General features: G+C 38.4%; 1 protein-coding gene across 2 annotated transcripts in view; it reads right to left on the reverse strand.

Annotated features, from left to right (window-relative positions):
• Positions 1-17,890, reverse strand: part of FAM13A (family with sequence similarity 13 member A) — a 330,318-nt gene that overhangs the window by 199,642 nt on the left and 112,786 nt on the right. For both annotated transcript variants that reach the window (XM_049630875.1, XM_049630874.1), the window contains exon 5: positions 6,514-6,667. In XM_049630875.1, coding sequence (XP_049486832.1) covers positions 6,514-6,667 — 154 coding nt within the window. The remainder of the gene's footprint in view (positions 1-6,513; positions 6,668-17,890) is intronic.

Below are 17,890 nucleotides of genomic sequence, written 5' to 3' on the forward strand. Positions count from 1 at the left end.
TTCCATTATCAAGCTTGATTCTCTTTAGGGTAAAGAGAAGTAAGGAAATATAAAGGTGATGTAAACCTAACAATTTATTTTCAAGCTAAAAGTTATTGAAAACGTGCTATTTTTATTTCATTTAATCCTAAGAAAAACCAGTCAAAATTAGTGACTGTTGTCCTATTTTATAGATGAGGAAACTAAGGTTGAAGGAAAGACTGAATAATTTGCCCAAAGTCACACAAACTGGAAATTTTAACCCATTCTATCTTATTCTAGACTGGAGTTTTTAACTCTGTGCCCTAAGCTTATTGATAAATCTATCTACTGAAGTATCCTTGACTGGATCATTTCAAAGTAAGCCAAGGTCTTCAGCAATTACACTCTTTACAGTATCACTTGACCCCTCCCCTTCAACTTAATACTTTGCATTTATATCCTATTTAACTGGTTTTGAAAATACTTTCCTAAGCATTAATGGTTTGAATCTCACAATAGAATCTATAGATTTTTTTTTTGCCATTTAAGATGGCAGAGATACTATAAATTACCCCGTCATATTGCTGAGTAGCCAGGTTATAAATACACACCCTCTTATTCTAATATCAGAGTGCTCTTTCCAGAACTGTTAAAAACTTTTAAAAGTATCTAGAGTACCTTTTCTCAAGATAGGACAGTCATGAAGTACTCAGTGAACTATCATGTTTTCAATTTTATTCAATTATTTTGAAAATAACTTAATATTACTTTCATATTATGTACAAATTGTGACCAGAGACATTATTTTCAGTAAAATGAATAGAGTCCATCTACTGAATGCAAGGAATTTTCAATGCCAGGCATTAAGCTCAATAGCTTGAAAACATGAGACCTGAAATGACATTGTTTCTACAATCATGTCAAAGACTTCTTAGTATATCAAATGTATGGGAAGGAGTGGTGGGAAGGAAGTGTGAATAAGCAGGGTGGGCTCAAATCATGAAAACTCCTGTTTGTTTTGCTAAGACTTAGATTTTATACTATAGGGATGGGTAAAGAAAACCCACTGAAGAATTCTGATACAGGATTGACCATGTTTGTATTTGCATGATAAAAAAGTAGCTCAGGCAGAAGAGGGAAGATGGGGTCACAGGACAGACTAGACTCAGGGAAAACAAGAAGACTGTTGTAACAGTCTCCCAAGGATCACTCAGACTGCAAATCTGGCTGATTATTAAAATTGCCAACGAAGCCTTTTAGAATGCAGGTTTTGAGGCCCCAGTATGAGTTTCTGACTCTAGGTTTGGGTAGCCAGGTGATTGTGATAATGAGCCAAGTGTAGAATACCCTTGCCTGGATGAGAGGCTATGAGGAAGTAGTAGTGAGCAGGGAGATACTGAAGAATTAACAGGTTTTAGTGATTGCTGGACATCAACCTGGAGCAGTTGTGTGGGTGGACGAAACCATTCATTAAGACAAGTGGAGCATTAGATCTTCAAGGACAAGAAAAGATGATCAGACAATCCATGGGACATGCAAGTGACCACTAGGCCCTAGTGACCACTAGGCAGTTAGATATTTATGTATGGTTTGCCAAGCACAGCTGTGCATTAAAGACTGAAGGATGACCTTAGGAAATAATAATGTTTAATTCTGACTGAGAATGAAGAGTCCTCAAAGGAGACTGAAGAAAGGTCAGGGAAAAAAGAAGCAGACAAGAACCATTTAATATTCACTCAAATATTTAAAAGAGAAAATCTGATTTGGGGACAGTGTGACAGCTTGAAATTCCAAGTAAAGGCATCTTAATGACATATTGTGAGCAAAAGAGTGGGAGACAGATCAATGACAGCAAAAGGTTTATTTACTTAAGGCAGGAATATAGTATGATCAGGCTTTTATAAATTTTAGTTTTTTATTTTAGGGAGAGAGCACATGAGCAGGGGAGGGGGCAGAGGAAGAGAGAAAGAGAATCGTAAGTAGGCTCCATGCTCAGTGCAGAGCCTAACCGCACAACCCTGGGATCACAATGGGAGCTGAAATCAAGAGTCAGAAGCTCAATCAATGGAGCCACCCACGCGCCCCTGATCAGGCTTGCTTTTTAGCCACACAACTCTATCACTGGTAGGAAGGAGCTGGGAGGGGAGTAAGCCTGGAAGCAGGATAACAGTTTGAAACTGGGTGCCTGTGATAAGGTCCTATCTAAAGCAATTGTAATGGGTAGACAAGAGACACCCATTCCAAGAGACAGAAGATAGTATCTGAGTCCCTACGGGACTGGTAAAGACTAGAGGAGTTAAGGATAAACTAAGGATTCTAGTCTGGCAGGCTGGAGGCTGGGAAACTAGGGTTGGAGGGGATAAAACACAAAGTTTTGGGTGTGAGGCACCAGCATGGCATTTTCTAGATAGTGGGAAATACAGCTTTACTGCTGTTCTGACAGGACAGGCTTGAGTGATGGTTTCAAGGTCATCAGCAGTATGGTACCTAGAGTAAAAGATGGTTATTCAGGAGAATATGTACTTAATGAGTGTAAATGAGTCATAGTGGTGATTGTCAGGAGGGTCAGAATGTAGTACTCAGAATCAGATAGAATACTGAAGATACTGCCAGACCTACACCAAGAGCAGTGAGACCTACATTCTTTGTTCTGCATACTATTGGTCCATTCAGTGAATGAATCTTTGGTATTTTGGAACAATTACATCACACTGATATTTTGTACTGTGCTGAAAAATTAACATCTGTGGATGATTTTCAAATTTAACGATTATTAATTTTGGTCTCCTCTGGGCTATATTTGTACAAATCATTTTACAAACCTAAGTACAGCACTTTCCAATTATAGCGATTGTATCAGGTATGATGTGTTTGGTGCAAGAAACAGAATGCTCTGCTAAAAGTAGTTTATATTTTAAGGACCTTTATTTCCCTCATGTAACTCAAAGTCCAGAGGTAGGCATGTTTGGGGCTGGTTCAGCACATCAGCAAGGATGAGGAATCTAGCCTCTTTCCTCCTTGGGCTGCTCACTTCAGTGTGCCAGTGATACAAAGGGCAAAGATGATGGCAACAGCTCCAAGCATCATACCTTCAGATGATAACATCTGAAAGCAGGATGAAAGAGATGGGCATCTTACTCAAAGGCCTGCTACCTTCTGTTCTTTGTAATTAAAAATTAAAAAAATAATTTACATTAATTAAAATGGATAAACCTTAAGTGTACAGTTGAATGAGTTTTGACAAATGCTTACACCCATATAACCCACATCCCTAATGAGATACAGAAAATTTTCATCACCCCTGGAGAGTACCCTTGGGCATTTTCCTAGTCAATCACAACCACCAGGGCTACTATACCCAGAGGAAAACCACAGCTCTGGTCTCTCCATTCTTTTTTTCTTTAGTTTATTTATTTTTGAGAGAGAGAAAGTACAAGTGAGGAAGAAGCAGAGAGAGAGGGAAAGAGAAAGAATATCAAGCAGGCTTTCACACTGTCAGCATAGAGCCTGATGAGGGGCTCTACTCATGAACCAGGAGATCATGACCTGAGCTGAAGTCAACCCTGACCTAAAGTCGGACCCTTACCCAACTGAGCCATCCAGGTGCTCCTTCAATCATTCTTTTTAATCAAGGATGACAATCTTTCCCAGAGGCCTTCTGCCCCCAACACACTTTGCCTTACATCTCCCTGGCCAGAACTGTCTCAATCTTCCTTTAAGTCATAACTAACTTAAATCTTAAAGCTAAAGAGGATGGTAGTAAAAACCATTGTGACTCATTCACGGAACCCTTGGAACTGTGGGAGAGGCCCATGTGACCTGAGCACATTGCTGCAGGCCCAAATAAAATGCTCATTTGTTTGAAGCAAGAAAGAAGAGGGAAATGGTACTACACACACACACACACACACACGCACACACACACACACAGACATGCACACACAGACACGCACACATCATTCTGTTAGTCTACATACCCAGCCATCCAATATCTGAGCTATTTTTCCAGCTTTATTTTACTTGCAAATGTGCTAAGTATGTACTCATTTAAGTCAATGATTAAAATGCTGAAAACAACACAAACAAATGTAGAGACCTGCCCTAAGTTAACACCAGTCCAAATTCAAAGTCCTTCATCCTGGTCCCATTGCAACCAAACTTACATTTGTCTTGGCCCCAAATCTCCCTAAAGCCCACAAGGATATTGTGAACTTCATTCAATCTTTTATGACTCTGTTCCCCACAATGGGGTACACAGAGGTATGTCGGTGGATACATTTAGTACTTCTTCCCCTTAAAAGCCCATTTCTATACCTTAGTAGTTTCCATGAGCCTAAGCTTATTCTCAGCTCACTTTATGTGTCTGTCATTCATGCATACTTATTACTACTTTTGTGCCGGTCTCTTCTTCTACCTATCCTTCTAAAAGCTGAGCTCATGAGAATGACCAGAATAAGAACTTGTTTCTTTTAGTTACCTTCCAGTTTTCCAATTGTTTAGTACGTTGATGATTTCATTGTCAGCCTCCCATTTCCTTTCTAATCCAGTATGCTTTTGGTTTGTACCTAATATGTCCATGATTTTAGGAATTAAAAAACTGCTTCCTAAACAATGTCCAAGTTTAGATAACTGATTATAGCTAGCATGTTCTTTATTTTTATGGACCCTAAAATGGCACTGGCATATTCCATTAAAATAATTTCTGCAACTTACATTTCGTCCTTACTGGCTGTAACTAGATTCAGAACATCATATTCCCTTGTAGCATAAGCTACCATCTGAGATGAGACTATAAGCAAGATCAGTAAAGAATGCACCAACTATTTTGCTTTAGCAGAGTGATGCTTCCACGGTATAGAAATGCAGTTTTCAAATATGATCTTTATCTGCCTCTAGGCCAGATCTGAAACTTGCATTAGGGGAGTAGCAGTCATATTCTTTATCTACCTAAGATACCTGTATTTGACTCCCACAGTACTACCAGTTTGTGTGTCTCATTATCTTGTACTCTCATACTAAGTTCTCCACTAGACTTAAATCTAGTAGCTCAATGAGTTCTAGAAAGGGACTCCTTCTATATATTTAAACAGGTGTTGTTTTACTTACACAGCATATAACCTCTTCTTGGCATATTCCAGTGAATGAATATATATATATATAATCAGCAAGTTTGTCTTGCCTAGGAGATCATATTTTTCTATTATATTTTAGGCTTATCTGATTATCTTACAAGCTCTAGTTAAAAAGTACAAGTGCTAAAAAGTGTTAATCAGAGATACAGCTGTAGCAAAGTCAATAACTTTTTAATACTTTAAAAAGAGACCTTTGCAAAGTACTCTAGGAGACAGAGGAAGAAATTTAGGATGTATTTTTTTTCTATTTAAAAGAGAATTTATTTTAATTTTTTGGTAGCAAGACAGTGTATCTTCTTTCCGTATTTTCTCTGGTGAATCACGGACATATTTTCTCAGCTACTGTGTTGCCTCCAACTTACATTATTATTGTATCTCATCATTTTATCTATGTATTATTGTTCCCTTCTTTCAAAGTTTAAAGTTCTCTTTATCAGTTTGGCAAGATTCCAGATAGACGCATTCCTCTCAGATGTACTATAGTCCTTACAAGGAGTCTGGATAAGAAAACCTAGTTTTTGGTTTTCTTTTGCTTTTTTGGTAGAGTGCTACTTGATACTCATTACCTTTTATTTCTTCTTCAAAGTCATGTTCTCAACTGGAAGAAGGGATGAAAATACCTCTTCAATGACCAAAACAAGTGTCTTGGGTTTTATCAGTCATTGCCATGTAAATCAACAAGTATAATGCAGTCTGTAAAGGTGATAAGTCTCAGGAAATCTCCTAAGGGAACCTCCCATATCCATTCCATCATGATTTGCCTCAATATAAGTGAGAAAGAAATATGATCCCTCCCCTGGAGGATTTGGCTTGGTTTATTGTCGGACTTTCTTTAGAGACCTACTTACATTTCCCTAATGTGTAAAGGATAGGTTATAAATTATCGGCCAATGTATAAAAAGATGGAGATAGTATTGTTAAGGATTCCTTTACAGCTTATAAAAATACTTTCCTTTACTGATGATAGTTGCCAGGGGATACATATGTGGGACTTAAAATCTGAAGGTGAACTTGAAAGTGTGCCAGACACAAGGGAAATAAAAAGACAGTAACATTATCTTCAGGAATTTGCCATCTACTCAGTAAGCTAGCATTCCTAACACAGCTATAAGCACATATCTCTGCTGTAACACCAGGCTTCCATAAAAATCAACCAGAGCACTGGGCCTACATAAGTGATTTTGAGATGACTTTACAGCGGCAGGGACACATGAATTCACAATTATTCTCCAATCTTAGAAGAATATAGATCAGTTAAATACTTGACACAGAGATTATTTTCATAAACAAAATTCAATAAACACAGGAATAATAATCTAAGTTATACCCATGACATTTTTATGACAAAGAATGATCTATATAAAATGTCTTCCATTCAAAATATAAGCAATACTGAAGATTATATACCAAAGTTACTTACTTTTACTATGATAATCCTAGCCATGTTTTCACATCTCTGGTTATCATTTCCTGTATACTCTACTTCAAACAAGGTATCATAATTTTCTAGTAATTTAGCCATTATCTTGTTGCAGATGTCTTGTTCTTTCATGCCTTCAAGCCCAGGTGGCACCCTAGAAATAAGGAGAAAAAATGAGAGGACTTACTTTGTAAAAACAAAAATGCCAGTACAGTTGACTCAGGCATATATTTTAACATCTCCTGTATGATTGATCAGCCTTCTTAGAAGGACACATGGGATTTTCAACAAGCTATATGGTGACATGTATGATGTTGATGGGACAACTGGCAAATTCCCAAGATCTGCATCAGTAGCTTGTGCTGGCTGAATAAGAAAAGTACATGTTGTTTAGGAAGAAGGTACAGGTTAACATAGGTGCCATAATTGTGTATATTAGAAATTGCTACACATAAGGTAACATTTATATATAACAAATATATAATATTCACATATAACATTTATATATAATGATATAATATTTGTATAAATATATCATTTATAAAATGATAAAGAAATGTTATCAGAAAAAATATTTTATCATGACAGAAATTGCTACAGAAATAATAGCAACACAAAAAGATTGCTTAGATAACACACAAAAGTACATAAAAATACGAATACTTCTGGAAAAAATACTGATACTATTGAAGCTGAGTGATGGGTATATGGAAAATGTGTTATACTACATACTATTCCCTCTTCTTTTGGGTATGTTTAAAAATTTCCATAATTAAAAAAATGTGAAAAAGATCTTCTGAATGCAGAAGATTGAATAAGGTAGCAAGACAAGGTACAGATTATGAATATCTCTTTAGTAACAGGGACAAATGACAGGGTTAGTAGTTAGAATCGATAAGAAAGTAAACTGAAAAAAAGAAAAGACAAAGGACAGGAGTTGAAAAACTCATAGAAGAAAACCGGACATCAATAATCTTATGCAAAGATACTTAATCTCATTTAATAACCAGTGAAATGCATTTAAAAAGCAACACTGAGACATCAATACCCATTTATATTAGTTTTCAGTGGCTTCTGTTACAAATTATCATACAATGTTGCTTAAAACGACAGAAATTTATTCTTTCATAGTTCTGGAGGCCAGCAGACTGCAATCAGTATCATTGGGCAGAAAGTAAACTACCAGCAGTGACACACTAGCTGGTAGCATTCCTTGCCTGTGATTTCAATCTTCAATCAAGGTCAGCATCTTAAAATTCTCTCTGTTTCATCTTCATATGGCCTTCTCTGTGTGTTGAGTCCAGAAACAAACCCACACTTTTATGGTCAATTAATCTATGATAAAGGAGCCAAGAATATAAATGGGGAAAGGATAGTTTCCTTTAATAAATGATATTGGGAAAACTGAACAGCCATATGCAAAACAACGAAACTTGACCACTACCTCATACCATGCACAAAATCAACTTAAAATGGATTAAAGATCTGAACATAAGACTTGAAACCATAAAACTCTTATAATTTATATTTTGTAAACTGTAAACATGTGCTGCTTTTCATTAAAAATGATGGATGATTCAGAGAGCAGAACCAAAACCAAAACCAAAACAAAACTAAAAAACAATAGGGTGAGGTTGAAAACCATGGAGAAATATTTCCAGGACTTGAAACCTAGTCAAGAGATTCCCAGCATTAGATTAGATCCTGATATTAGAACTGCCATTGAGTCAAGCAGAAAGTAAAAGAAAAAAAAATTAAACTACATAAAAACAAATGAAAACAAAAACACAATTGTTCAAAAGCTTTGGGATACAGCAAAAGTGGTTCTAAGAGGGAAGTTTATAGAAATACAGGCCTACTTCAACAAGCAAAAAAAATCTCAAACAGCCTAACATACCCATACATGCTAGAAAAAGAACAAACAAAACGTAAAACCAGCAGAAGGAAAAAAAATAATAAAGATTATAGGAGAAATAAGTGATATAGAAACTAAAAAAAGAATAGATCAATAAAACCAGGAGTTGGTTTTTTGAAAAAAAAAAAAAAACAAAACATTAAAATTGATAAACCTCTAGCCAGACTTATCAAGAATAAAAGAGAAAGGACCCAAATAAATAAAAGCACAAATGAGAGAGGCTAAACAACCAACACTCCAGAAAGGCAAAGGATTATAAGAGAATATTATGAAAACCTATATGTCAACAAATTGGACAACCTAAAAGAAATGGGTAAATTCCTAGAAACATATAATCTCCCAAAAATGAAGAAGAAAAGAAAATTTGAACAGACCTATTATTACCAGAAAAGAAATTAAATCAGTAATCAAAAAACTCCCAACAAACAAAAGTCCAGGACCAGATGGCCTTACAGGCAAAATCTACCAAATATTTGTAGAGTTAATACCTATTCTTCTTAAACTATTACAAAGAATAGAAAAGGAAGGTAGGGGCGCCTGGGTGGCTCAGTCGGTTGAGCGGCCGACTTCGGCTCAGGTCACGATCTCGCGGTCCGTGAGTTCGAGCCCCGTGTCGGGCTCTGGGCTGATGGCTCAGAGCCTGGAGCCTGCTTCCCATTCTGTATCTCTCTCTCTCTCTGCCCCTCCCCCGTTCATGCTCTGTCTCAAAAATAAATAAAACGTTAAAAAAAAAAAATAAAGAAAAAGAAAAAGAAAAGGAAGGTAAACTTCCAAATTCATTCTATGAGGCCAGTATAACCCTGATACTCAGGCCAGACAAATATACCACACACACACACACACACACACACACACACACACACACACACAAAAAGAGTACAGGCCAATATCCCTCATGAACATAAAAGCAAAAATCCTCAACAAAATACTAGCAAAAAGAACCCAACAACAATTTAAAAAAATCATTCACCACAATATAGTGGGATTATTTCTGGGTTGCAAGGGTTATTCAATATTCTCAAATCTATCAATGTGATACATCACATCAATAAGAGGATAAGAACCATATGATCATTTCAGTAGATGCAATGTAAAAGCACTTGACAAAGTACAGTATTCATTCATGATAAAAAAAAAAAAAACCAACGAAGTAGATTTAGAGGGAACATACCTCAAAATGATAAAGGCCATATATGAAAAACCCATGACACTTCTGAGTGGGGTATCAGCCTGGCTCAGTCAGTAGAGAGAGAGTATGACTCTTGATTTCAGGGTCTTGGGTTGAGAGAGAAAGAGAGAGAAAGAGAGAAAGAGAGAGAAAGAGAGAGAAAGAGAGAGAGAGAGAGAGAGAGAGAGAGAGAGACAGAGACTTCTGAAAAACCCAGAGCAAATATCATCTTCAATGTGGAAAAAGTGAGAGCCTTTCCCCTAAGGTCAGGAACAAGATCAGGATGTCCAATTTCACTACTTTTATTTTACATAATACTAGAAGTCCTAGTCACAGCAATCAGACAACAAAAAGAAATAAAAGGCATCCAAACTGGTAAAAAAGAAGTAAGACTTTCACTACTTGGAGATGACATGATACTATATAGAGAAAACCTGAAAGACTCCAGCTGAAAAACTGCTAGAACTGAAACACAAACTGTACATTCTCAGGATACAATATCAATGCACAGAAATCTGCCCCATTTCTATACACCACCTATAATGAAGCAGCAGAAAGAGAAATTAGGAAAACAATCCCAATTACAATTGCACCCAAAATAAGATACCTCGCAATAAACCTAACCAGAAAGGTGAAAGAACTGTACTCCAGAAACTGATAAAACACTGATGAAAGAAATTGAAGATGACACCAAGAAATGGAAAGACGTTCCATGCTCATGGATTGGAAGAACAAATATTGTTAAAATGCCTATAATACCCAAAGCAATCTACATTTTAAATACAATCTCTATCAAAATATCAATAGCATTTTTCACAGAACTACAACAAAGGATCAAAAATTTGTATGGAACCACAAAAGACCCCAAATAGCCAAAGCAATCTTGAAAAAGAAAAGCAAAGCTGGAGGCATCACAATTCCAGACTTCAAGGTACATTGCAAGTTCTATTACAAAGCTACAGTAATCAAAATAGTATGGTACTAGCACAAAAAATACACACATAGATCAACGGACCAGAACAGAAAACCCAGAAATGAACCCATGACTAAATGGTTAACCTTCAACAAAGCAATAAAGAATATCCAATGGGAAAAAGATGGACTCTTCAACAAATGGTGTTGGGAGAACTGGAGAAGAACATGCAAAAGAAATGAAACTGGACCACTGTCTTAAATCATGCACCAAAAAATCCTCAAAGTGGATTGAAGACCTAAATGTGAGACCTGAAACCATAAAAATCCTAGAAGAGAGCACAGGGTAATTTCTCTGACACTGGCTACAGGAATTTTTTTCTAGATAGGTCTCCCAAGACAAGGGAAACAAAAGCAAAAATAAACTATTGGGACTCATCAAATTAAAAGCTTCTGCACAGCAAAGGAAATAACTAAGAAAACTAAAAGGCAACCTGTGGAATGGGATAAGATACTTGCAAATGACATATCATTTGATAAGGGATTAGTATCCAAAATATTTAAAGAACTTATATAACTCAACACCCCCAAACCAAATATCCAGTTAAAAAATGGGCAGATGACATGAACAGACATTTCTCCAAAAAAGACATACAGATGGCCAAAGACACATGGAAAGATGTTAATCATCCCTTTTCATCAAGGAAATGCAAATCAGAACTACAGTGAGATATCACTTCACACCTGTGAAAATGGCTAAAATCAAAAACACAAGAAACAACAAGTGTTGGTGAGGATGTGGAGAAAAAGGAACCCTCTTGCACTGTTAGTGGGAATGCAAACTGGTACAGTCACTCTGGAAAACAGTACAGAGGTTCCATGTAAAGTGAAAAATAGAAGTATCCACGATCCAGCAATCACAGACCATCAAAATATATGAAGAAAAAATGAACGGAATATAAGGGAGAAATACACAGTTCTACAATAGTTCACTAGTTCAATACCCCAGTCACAACAATGGGTAGAAGGGACAGATAGAAGATAAGAAACAGAGGACTTAAAAAACAAACCAGCTACATCTAGCAGATGTATACAGAATATTTTACCTGACAACAACCAGAATAATCACTTTTCTCAAGTGTATGTAAGACATTTTCCCGGATATACCATATATTAGGCCATAAATTAAATCTCAATACATTTATTCTTTTTCCATTTTTTATTTTTATTTATTTTTTCTTTTTTTTTTAATTTTTATTTATTTATTTATTTATTTATTTTTAAATTTTTTTTTTTCAACGTTTTTTATTTATTTTTGGGACAGAGAGAGGCAGAGCATGAACGGGGGAGGGGCAGAGAGAGAGGGAGACACAGAATCGGAAACAGGCTCCAGGCTCCGAGCCGTCAGCCCAGAGCCTGACGCGGGGCTCGAACTCACGGACCGCGAGATCGTGACCTGGCTGAAGTCGGACGCTCAACCGACTGCGCCACCCAGGCGCCCCAATTTTTATTTATTTTTTCAATATATGAAGTTCATCGTCTAATTGGTTTCCATTCAACACCCAGTGCTCATCCCAAAAGGTGACCTCCTCAATACCCATCACCCACCCTCCCCGCCCTCCCACCCCCCATCAACCCTCAGTTTGTTCTCAGTTTTTAAGAGTCTCTTATGCTTTGGCTCTCTTCCACTCTAACCTCTTTTTTTTTTTTCCTTCCCCTCCCCCATGGGTTTCTGTTAAGTTTCTCAGGATCCACATAAGAGTGAAACCATATGGTATCTGTCTTTCTCTGTATGGCTTCTTTCACTGAGCATAACACTCTCCACTTCGATCCATGTTGCTACAAAGGGCCATATTTCATTCTTTCTCATTGCCACGTAGTACTCCATTATGTATATAAACCACAATTTCTTTATCCATTTATCAGTTGACGGACATTTAGGCTCTTTCCATAATTTGGCTATTGTTGAGAGTGCTGCTATAAACATTGGTGTACAAATGCCCCTATGCATCAGTACTCCTGTATCCCCTGGGTAAATTCCTAGCAGTGCTATTGCTGGGTCATAGGGTAGGTCTATTTTTAATTTTTTGAGGAACCTCCACACTGTTTTCCAGAGTGGCTGCACCAATTTGCATTCCCACCAACAGTTCAAGAGGGTTCCCGTTTCTCCACATCATCTCCAGCATCTATAGTCTCCTGATTTGTTCATTTCGGCCACTCTGACTGGCATGAGGTGATATCTGAGTGTGGTTTTGATTTGTATTTCCCTGATGAGGAGCGACATTGAGCATCTTTTCATGTGCCTGTTGGCCATCCAGATGTCTTCTTTAGAGAAGTGTCTATTCATGTTTTCTGCCCATTTTTTCACTGGGTTATTTGTTTTTTTAATGTGGAGTTTGGTGAGCTCTTTATAGATTTTGGATACTAGCCCTTTCTGATATGTCATTTGCAAATATCTTTTCCCATTCCGTTGGTTGCCTTTTAGTTTTGTTGTTTCCTTTGCTGTGCAGAAGCTTTTTTATCTTCATAAGGTCCCAGTAGTTCATTTTTGCTTTTAATTGCCTTGCCTTTGGGGATGTGTCATGTAAGAAACTGCTACGGCTGAGGTCAGAGAGGTCTTTTCCTGCTTTCTCCTCTAGGGTTTTGATGGTTTCCTGTCTCACATTCAGGTCCTTTATCCATTTTGAGTTTATTTTTGTGAATGGTGTGAGAAAGTGGTCTAGTTTCAATCTTCTGCATGTTGCTGTCCCGTTCTCCAAGCACCATTTGTTAAAGAGACTGTCTTTTTTCCATTGGATATTCTTTCCTGCTTTGTCAAAGATGAGTTGGCCATACATTTGTGGGTCTAGTTCTGGGGTTTCTATTCTATTCCATTGGTCTATGTGTCTGTTTTTGTGCCAATACCATGCTGTCTTGATGATGACAGCTTTGTAGTAGAGGCTAAAGTCTGGGATTGTGATGCCTCCTGCTTTGGTCTTCTTCTTCAAAATTACTTTGGCTATTCGGGGCCTTTTGTGGTTCCATATGAATTTTAGGATTGCTTGTTCTAGTTTTGAGAAGAATGCTGGTGCAATTTTGATTGGGATTGCATTGAATGTGTAGATAGCTTTGGGTAGTATTGACATTGTGACAATTTATTCTTCCAATCCATGAACACAGAATGTTTTTCCATTTCTTTATATCTTCTTCAATTTCCTTCATAAGCTTTCTATAGTTTTCAGCATACAGATCTTTCACATCTTTGGTTAGGTTTATTCCTAGGCATTTTATGCTTCTTGGTGCAATTGTGAATGGGATCAGTGTCTTTATTTGTCTTTCTATTCCTTCATTATTAGTGTATAAGAATGCAACTGATTTCTGTACATTGATTTTGTATCCTGCAACTTTGCTAAATTCATGTATCAGTTCTAGCAGACTTTTGGTGGAGTCTGTCGGGGTTTCCATGTATAATATTATGATATCTGCAAAAAGTGAAAGCTTAACTTCATCTTTGCCAATTTTGATGCCTTTGATTTCCTTTTGTTGTCTGATTGCTGATGCTAGAACTCCCAACACTATGTTAAACAACAGCGGTGAGAGTGGGCATCCCTGTCATGTTCCTGATCTCAGGGGGAAACCTCTCAGTTTTTTTCCATTGAGGATGATGTTAGCTGTGGGCTTTTCATAAATGGCTTTTATGATCTTTAAGTATGTTCCTTCTATCCCGACTTTCTCGAGGGTTTTTATTAAGAAACGTTGCTGAATTTTGTCCAAGGCCTTTTCTGCATCGATTGACAGGATCATATGGTACTTTTCTTTTATTAATGTGATGTATCATGTTGATTGATTTGCGAATGTTGAACCAGCCCTGCATCCCAGGAATGAATCCCACTTGATCATGGTGAATACTTCTTTTTATATGCTGTTGAATTCGATTTGCTAGTATCTTATTGAGAATTTTTGCATCCATATTCATCAGGGATATTGGCCTGTAATTCTCTTTTTTACTGGGTCTCTGTCTGGTTTAGGAATCAAAGTAATACTGGCTTCATGGAATGAGTCTGGAAGTTTTCCTTCCCTTTCTATTTTTTGGAATAGCTTGAGAAGGATAGGTATTATCTCTGCTTTAAACGTCTGGTAGAACTCCCCTGGGAAGCCATCTGGTCCTGGACTCTTATTTTTGATGACTGATTCAATTTCTTCGCTGGTTATGGGTCTGTTCAAGCTTTCTATTTCTTCCTGATTGAGTTTTGGAAGAGTATGGGTGTTTAGGAATTTGTCCATTTCTTCCAGGTTGTCCACTTTGTTGGCATATAATTTTTCATAGTATTCCCTGATAATTGCTTGTATTTCTGAGGGATTGGTTGTAATAATTCCATTTTCATTCATGATTTTATCTATTTGGGTCATCTCCCTTTTCTTTTTGAGAAGCCTGGCTAGAGGTTTATCAATCTTGTTTATTTTTTCAAAAAACAAACTCTTGGTTTCGTTGATCTGCTCTACAGTTTTTTTAGATTCTATACTGTTTATTTCTGCTCTGATATTTATTATTTCTCTTCTTCTGCTGGGTTTGGGGTGTCTTTGCTGTTCTGCTTCTATTTCCTTTAGGTGTGCTGTTAGATTTTGTATTTGGGATTTTTCTGGTTTCTTGAGATAGGCCTGGATTGCAATGTAGTTTCCTCTCAGGACTGCCTTCGCTGCATCCCAAGCGTTTGGATTGTTGTATTTTCATTTTCATTTGTTTCCATATATTTTTAAATTTCTTCTCTAATTGCCTGGTTGACCCATTCATTGTTTAGTAGGCTGTTCTTTAACCTCCATGCTTTTGGAGGTTTTCCAGACTTTTTCCTGTGGTTGATTTCAAGCTTCATCGCATTGTGGTCTGAAAGTATGCATGGTATGATTTCAATTCTTGTATACTTATGAAGGGCTGTTTTGTGACCCAGTATGTGATCTATCTTGGAGAAGGTTCCATGTGCACTCGAGAAGAAAGTATACTCCATTGCTTTGGGATGCAGAGTTCTACATATATCTGTCAAGTCCATCTGATCCAATGTATCATTCAGGGCCCTTGTTTCTTTATTGACCGTGTGTCTAGATGATCTATCCATTTCTGTAAGTGGAGTGTTAAAGTCTCCTGCAATTACCACATTCTTATCAATAAGGTTGCTTATGTTTGTGAGTAATTGTTTTATATATTTGGGGGCTCCTGTATTCGGCGCATAGACATTTATAATTGTTAGCTCTTCCTGATGGATAGACCCTGCGATTATTATATAATGCCCTTCTTCATCTCTTGTTACAGCCTTTAATTTAAAGTCTAGTTTGTCTGATGTAAGTATGGCTACTCCAGCTTTCTTTTGACTTCCAGTGGCATGATAAATAGTTCTCCATCCCCTCACTCTCAATCTGAAGGTATCCTTAGGTCTAAAATGAGTCTCTTGTAGACAGCAAATAGATGGGTCTTGTTTTTTTATCCATTCTGATACCCTATGTCTTTTGGTTGGCACATTTAGTCCATTTACATTCAGTGTCATTATAGAAAGATAAGAGTTTTGAGTCATTGTGATGTCCGTAGGTTTCATGCTTGTAGCGATGTCTCTGGTACTTTGTCTCACAGGCTCCCCCTTAGGATCTCTTGTAGGGCTGGTTTAGTGGTGACAAATTCCTTCAGTTTTTGGTTGTTTGGGAAGACCTTTATCTCTCCTTCTATTCTAAATGACAGACTTGCTGGATAAAGGATTCTTGGCTGCATATTTTTTATGTTCATCACATTGAAGATCTCCTGCCATTCCTTTCTGGCCTGCCAAGTTTCAGTAGAGAGATCGGTCACGAGTCTTATAGGTCTCCCTTTATATGTTAGAGCACGTTTATCTCTAGCTGCTTTCAGAATTTTCTCTCTATCATTGTATTTTGCCAGTTTCACTATGATATGTCATGCAGAAGATCGATTCAAGTTACGTCTGAAGGGAGTTCTCTGTGCCTCTTGGATTTCACTGCCTTTTTCCTTCCCCAGATCTGAGAAGTTCTCAGCTATTATTTCTTCAAGTACACCTTCAGCACCTTTCCCTCTCTCTTCCTCCTCTGGAATACCAATTATGCATAGATTATTTCTCTTTAGTGCATCACTTAGTTCTCTAATTTTCCCCTCATACTCCTGGATTTTTTTATCTTTTTCTCAGCTTCTTCTTTTTCCATAATTTTATCTTCTAGTTCACCTATTCTCTCCTCTGCCTCTTCAGTCCGAGCTGTAGTTGTCTCCATTTTATTTTGCAACTCGACAGCATTTTTTAGCTCCTCCTGGCTGTCCCTTAGTCCCTTGATCTCTGTAGCAAGAGATTCTCTGCCGTCCTTTATACTGTTTTCAAGCCCAGCGATTAATTTTATGACTATTATTCTAAATTCACTTTCTGTTATATTGTTTAAATCATTTTTGATCAGTTCGTTAGCTGTTGTTATTTCCTGGACGTTTTTCTGAGGGGAATTCTTCCGTTTGGTCATTTTGGATAGTCCCTGGAGTGGTGCGGGACTGCGGGCACTTCCCCTGTGCTGTCTTTAATAACTTGCGTTGGTGGGCGGGTCCGCAGTCAGACCCGATGTCTGCCCCCAGCCCACTGCTGGGGCCACAGTCAGACTGGTGTGTGCCTTCTCTTCCCCTCTCCTAGGGACGGGATTCACTGTGGGGTGGGGTGGTGTGGCCCATCTGGGCTACTTGCACACTGCCAGGCTTGTGGTGCTGAGGATCTGGCGTATTAGCTCGGGTGGATAGGCAAGGTGCACAGGGGCGGGAGGGGCAGGCTCAACTTGCTTTTCCTTTGGAGATCTGCTTCGGGAGGGGCCCTGCGGCACCAGGAAGGAGTCAGACCCGTCGGCGGGATGGATCCGCAGAAGCACAGTGTTGGGTGTTTGCGCGGTGCAAGCAAGTTCCCTGGCAGGAACTCGTTCCCTTTGGGATTTTGGCTGGGGGATGGGCGAGGGCGATGGCGCTGGCGAGCGCCTTTGTTCCCCGCCAAGCTGAGCTCTGTCGTCTGGGGCTCAACAACTCTCCCTCCTGTTGTCCCCCAGCCCTCCAGTTCTCCGAGCAGAGCTGTTAGCTTATAACCTTCCAGATGTCAAGTCCCGCTTGCTGTCGGAACACACTCTGTCCGGCCCCTCCGCTTTTGCAAGCCAGACTCGGGGACTCTGCTTGGCTGGCAGGCTGCCCATCTGCCCCGGCTCCCTCCTGCCAGTCCGTGGAGCGCACACTGCCTCTCAGCCCTTCCTACCCTCTTCAGTGGGCCTCTCGTCTGCACCTGGCTCCGGAGACTCCATTCTGCTAGTCTTCTGGTGGTTTTCTGGGTTATTCAGGCAGGTGTAGGTGGAATCTAAGTGATCAGCAGGACGTGCGGTGAGCCCGGCATCCT

The sequence above is a fragment of the Panthera uncia genome, chromosome B1, assembly GCF_023721935.1.
Source record: "Panthera uncia isolate 11264 chromosome B1, Puncia_PCG_1.0, whole genome shotgun sequence".
Taxonomy (NCBI): domain Eukaryota; kingdom Metazoa; phylum Chordata; class Mammalia; order Carnivora; family Felidae; genus Panthera; species Panthera uncia.